The sequence below is a fragment of the Rutidosis leptorrhynchoides genome, chromosome 2 (assembly GCF_046630445.1).
Source record: "Rutidosis leptorrhynchoides isolate AG116_Rl617_1_P2 chromosome 2, CSIRO_AGI_Rlap_v1, whole genome shotgun sequence".
NCBI classification, from domain to species: domain Eukaryota; kingdom Viridiplantae; phylum Streptophyta; class Magnoliopsida; order Asterales; family Asteraceae; genus Rutidosis; species Rutidosis leptorrhynchoides.
The window spans coordinates 109,749,870-109,755,796 of record NC_092334.1 but is presented as its reverse complement, the minus strand read 5'-3'; the positions used below and the strand labels follow the sequence as shown (position 1 = coordinate 109,755,796).

The following is a 5,927-nucleotide window of genomic DNA, read 5'->3' as shown; positions in this document are numbered from 1 at the left end:
CCCATAAATCGTATATACTTGTTCGAGTGTACATATAGTTCAAATTAAATGCACTAAAGTTATAGTAGGTTGAGGTTTGTCTAACCTAATGGATCCGTCCATCTAAATTGTGCTTACCCAGAGGTAATTAAAGTATTCAAGCTAGAGGCTTTGTGAACAATAACTCAACATGTATAATAGTACTCGTGTCAAAAGTAAAAGCACGTGTATTCTCATCCCATAAAATATGTAAAAAGCGGGACTGTAGACTCACATTTGAAAAGCTTGGTATGAAAAGTAAGCAATATGTAGCTTGTACGATTTACGGTCGAGTAATGCAACCTAGATATACGTATTTAGGTTGGTCAATAGTTGTATCATGTACAATAGTTATTTCATAGAGTAAGTTGTTCTATTGCTCAGACCGACGTGTTTCAATGTAAAAGTCAACACATAGTCAACTAATTCATGCAAGTCAAACAAAAGTCAACCAAGGTCAAACAAAAAGTCAAAATTGACCAATATGGTCAACCTAAGGTCAACACATCAGTAGGTTCATGCCAATGTTGGTCAAATAGTCAAACTTGGTTTATATCATTCATCTCAGTTTCAAATTTTAACGATTACCGATTTCGTTATCATACCGTGTGTTAAGTAGTGTACAACTAAAGACACATATGAAAATATGACAAACAAGTTTCACTTATGACACATTAATGATCAGTATTAAACCTACATCCATTCACAAGTTCAAAGTTATGTCCTTAACATGAAGCACATAATCGCATTCACAATACACATTACACGAAATCAGTTTCAATCTGCGCATCAGTTTTAGAATGAGCACAATCGGAGATAGGAGCATGAAAATCAAGCTAGGTTAGTGGATAAATTTCAAGTACAAGCTAAACTAACACATATCAAAAGATGAGGTGATTTGGTTTAGCCAATTCGTACAGTTTATTCCGGCATGTCAGACGTTCTGTTTCAGTCCAATTCAGTAGTTATCAAATCTTTGGCCTTATAGTGCATAATGTAGTAGGTTAAAAGGTTTGACATGAATTAGACATTTGTTCTATAACATATGAAGAGTATATTTCCAGAAGTTCAAGTCCTTAAACTATCCACAACTCAGCCTATAGGACCGAAGGTACATGCTTAGCAGATTTGGACAGAATTCAGATAGTCGTATTGTACCGCGTAAAACACATAGCATACAACGTTTTCATAAGTTACCATACAAATGAAATGTGTTTTTTAACATCCAAATGATAACATAGCAAGAGGTCAAAGTCGCATACAATTTCTAGTTCATGTTAGGCCAAATATAATACATATGAAAACAGTTTCAAACCAATACGAGTTATCAATATTCGTTTAATCATATCAAGAGCAATACATATCCATTTTACATGATTCTTAAGCCTAACCTAAGTAATTATTAATAACAAATCCAATGGTTAACATTTCAAGTACTCAATCAATAATAATTTACTCCAGAAAATTCGTATTCATGCAAAACCCTAGCAAATCTTCGAACAAGCATATCTTGAGCAATCCTAAATGAAATCATGCGATTCTTTCAAGAAAACTTATTAATTTTTCGATCCCGTTCTATCTAGATACATTATAGTTACATAAAATAACCTCATCATATCAGATTCATAACAAAACAATTCGTGGTTCAACCAAAACACATCAATCGAGAAAAATAACGACTAATAACGCATGCAATCACAATCAATTGAGCAATAGACCCTTGTACACTACATAAGTGATCAAAATTAGATTATAATCATAAAAATTTAATTAGGGTTTAGTTTCCTTACGATTAAAGCAAGAAGAAAGCAAATTGGATGCTACCGGGAACTCCTACGCGTTATCTATTGATCGATTAAGTTTGGGATTGATGTGATGATGATAAAAATGATAGAAATTGATGAGATGATGATTGGGGTGGCTGCTGGACATTCGTGGATGGGAGGGAGGGAGCAGAGGTGTTTTATTTTATTAGGGTTAGGTTTAAGCTTGTTATTTATACCTCGCAAATATTAACAAATGACACAACACCCCCCCCCCCTTGAGTATGGACGACCAAGAGGGCTAGAAAAGGGGTCCTTGGGCTTACAAAAGTTGCTAATTAAAACTCTATGGTGTTTCGTTAAGTGTCGTTAAGTTCTGTGACCCGAAAACGCAAACGGAATCGCTAAACGTTAATTTTTTTCGGCTTCTAAAATTAAATTAGTTTCTCTTAATTAATAAAAGAATTCTAATTTTTCATAAATTATATAGAATAATTATTTTACTTGCTAATTATTTAATTTGTTGCTAAGTGTCGTTAACCGAAACCGAAAGCTGGAACGTTAACCGAGCGTTTTAGCGAATTCTACGCTTTTAAATTTATAAAACTTCTAATAAATTAAAAGTATCTTTAAAGCATAATAATTATATAAAATAATTATTAAAAGTGAATTATCAATCATTTCGTTGTCTTAAAGATGTTTTTTCCGTTTTTCACTAACCGTACGTTTTTCTTGCGTTTTCTAAGTTTCTCGCATACTTCTAACCAAAGTATGAAATCAAGTTATATGTAGCACATATTAAAAATAGTATTTTCTAAGAAAAAAGTTCTAGCGTATAAATTCATAGATTTTAACCAACGGTCATTAAGTATTTAATGGAAAAGTTAACGGAAAAAGCCGGGTTATTACACCACTTCTTTTAGGTAAACCTGTGTCAACTTCTCCATCTTATCCATTTCCTTAATCGGTAGAAAATGAGCTAATTTTATGAGACGATCAACAATAACCCAAATAGTATTGTAACCTCCCACAGTCTTGGGTAACTTAGTAATGAAGTCCATAGCTATACATTCCCATTTACACTGGGGAATCTCTGGCTGTGTCAGCAGTCTTGACGATCTCTGATGTTCTACCTTGACCTTAGCATATGTCAAGCATCTACCAAAATAGGTAGCAATATCGACTTTCAAATTGCACCACCAATACAATGCCTTAAGATCTTGATACATTTTGTCGGATCCAGGGTGAATATAATATCTTGACTTGTGTGCCTCATCTAGCATTAGTTCCCTTAATCCGCCAACCAAATTCTATTAGCAAAGTAATGAGTTCCATAATCTCTAATGGCAAACTATTTATCTAGACCCTTGAGTGATTCAGTATTAATATTCTTTTATGTCAAAGCCTCAAGTTGTGCATCGCGTATCTGAGAAGTAAGGTTCATTCGGATAGTCATATTCAGCGCTATAACTTGGAGAGGTTTATCCTTCTCTTTCCTAATAAAGGCATCTACAACAACATTGGCCTTGCCAGGATGATAGCGAATCTCACAGTCGTAGTCGTTTAGCAGTTCTACCCAACGTCTCTCTCTCATGTTGAGCTGTTTCTGATCGAAGATATGTTGTAAGCTCTTGTGATCGGTGAAAATCGTAAACTTAGTACCATACAAATAGTGTCTCCACATATTCAGTGCAAAGACCACAACACCAAGTTTCAAGTCATGTGTCGTATAATTCTGCTCATGAATCTTTAGCTGTCGTGACCCATAGGCGGTCACTTTCTTTCGTTGCATCAACACGCAACCAAAACCCTGTCGTGAAGCATCGCAGTAAATCACAAAATCTTCATTCCCTTCAGGTAAAGACAAAATCGGATCAGTAGTCAATTTCTGTTTTAACAACGAAAATGCAGACTCATGTTGCTCAGTCCACTCATACTTTTTACCCTTTTGAGTTAATGCTGTCAACGGTCGGGCAATAGTAGAAAATCCCTCAGTGAATCTCCTATAATTGCCGGCGAGACCTAAGAATTGCCGAATCTGCGTTGGAAACTTAGGAGTCTCCCATTTCTTGACCGTTTTTATCTTCGCAGGATCAACCAGAATACCATTAATACCCACAATATGACCCAAAAATTGAACTTATTGTAGCCAGAAGTCACACTTTGAAAAGTTAGCATACAGCTGCTCTTTCCTGAGCATCTCAAGTATCAAATGGAGATGTTGTTCATGTTCCTTCCCGTTCTTAAAATACACCAAAATATCAGCAATGAACACAATAACAAACTTGTCTAGATATGGCTTATACACACGGTTCATGAGATCCATGAACACTGCCAGTGCGTTCGTCAATCCAAATGGCATTACTGTTAATTCATGATGTCCATAGCGTGTTCTAAATGCTGTCTTCGGTATATATGTCTCCTTTACTCTCATCTGATGGTAACCTGACCTCAGATCAATCTTAGAGTAACATCATGATCCTTGCAACTAATCAAACAAATCATCGATCCTCGGCAACGGATATCTATTCTTGATATTCAGCTTATTCATTTCCCTGTAATCAATACAAAGTCTCATCAATCCATCCTTCTTCTGAACAAAGAGCACGGGAGCTCCCCATGGTGAAGAACTCGGTCGGATGAATCCCTTGTCTAAAAGCTCTTGTAACTGACTAGAAAACTCTTACAATTCAGAAGGTGCAAGTCTATACAGTGCGCGCTATAGGTGCCGCTCCAGGCATTAGATCAATATGAAATTCTACATATCTATGCAGTGGAAGTCCTGGTAACTCCACCGGAAAAACATCGGGAAAGTCTCTAACGATCGGTACATCTTCAAGTTTCTTGGCCTCTGGTTCAGTTTTGCTCACGTGAACCAACATAGCAAGACAACCATTTCTTATGTGTTTCTGCGCCTTCAAACAATTAATAAAATGCAGCGGTGTATTACTTCTCTCTCCATACACCATCAAAGGCTCAACTTTGGTAACAGGAATGCGAATCGCTTTCTGGTAACGGACGATGTCGGCTCTATTCTCGAATAACCAGTCCATTCCTACCACAAGGTCAAAACTTCCCAGCTTAATTGGTATCACATCGATTCTAAAAGATCTCCTAGCCAACTTCAAAGTACAACCACGATAGATCTGATCATCTCTTAATATATTACCATTCCCTAGTTCTATAGAGTACAGGTTTTCTAACGATGATAAATGATTCTTAAGATTATGGCAAAAATCCCTAGACACAAAACTCCTATCGGCATCAGAATCAAAAAGTACATAATCATGATAATTGTCGAGTAATAACGTACCCGTGACTAGCTTCGGATCATCACGTGCTTCACTGAAATTGATGTCGAACGGTCGTCCTTTCGCAGGCTCAGTAGTCTTCCCAGCACTCGGGAAATCCTTCCTATAGTGACTAACCTTACCACAACCAAAGCAAGTATTTGTACCCATCTTGTAGTCCTTCGCCAAATGTCCAGTCCTCTTACACTTATCACAAGTCGATCCATTACAAGCTCTAGTATGATGCCTATTACACTTGGTACAAAGTGCAAATCTCCATTGATACCCTGATCTAGTACTCGGACTAGACATAGTACCCTTATTAGTATCTTGTATCTTGTGAAATTACTGGTTAGAGTTCTTGTCATGACCATTATTCCACTTACGCTTACCGTCTCCAGAACAGTTCTCATGGGTTGCCACAACCACCTTGTTATCACTTGCAGCCTGATCAAGTAACAAATTTTCAATGTCTATGGCTTCTTGCACAGTCTTCATTTTAGAAGTAGTAACACCACCTCTGATGGTTCCTGTCAAACCTTAGATATATTGTTCCACCTTAAGCCTCTCAGTCGGGATCAACTCTGGGCATATCAATACCAACTCAAAGAACCTCTTGTTGTAACCAACAAGATCAGTACCCACCATTTTCAACTCACGAAGTTCTCTTTCCATCCTCAAAATCTCATTTTGAGGGCAGTACTCCTCGACCATACATTGCCTGAAATCTTCCCACGGAGTGGCAAAAGCATGATCGAGTCCTACCGACGCAGCATAATCGTTCCACCAAGTTAATGCACTGTATGACAACGTGCATGATGCAAACTTCACCCTGTCAACTTCTCTAGTCTCACTG

At 37.1% G+C, this 5,927-nt stretch overlaps 1 protein-coding gene across 1 annotated transcript; it reads right to left on the bottom strand.

Annotated features, from left to right (window-relative positions):
* Positions 1–4,486: 4,486 nt before the first annotated feature.
* On the bottom strand, positions 4,487–5,569 carry LOC139888169 (uncharacterized). The gene is made up of 2 exons (XM_071871199.1): positions 5,421–5,569; positions 4,487–5,318 (listed from the first exon to the last, which is right to left on the bottom strand). Exons 1-2 carry the CDS (start codon positions 5,567–5,569, stop codon positions 4,487–4,489), a joined length of 981 nt encoding a protein of 326 aa, XP_071727300.1.
* Positions 5,570–5,927: the final 358 nt, after the last annotated feature.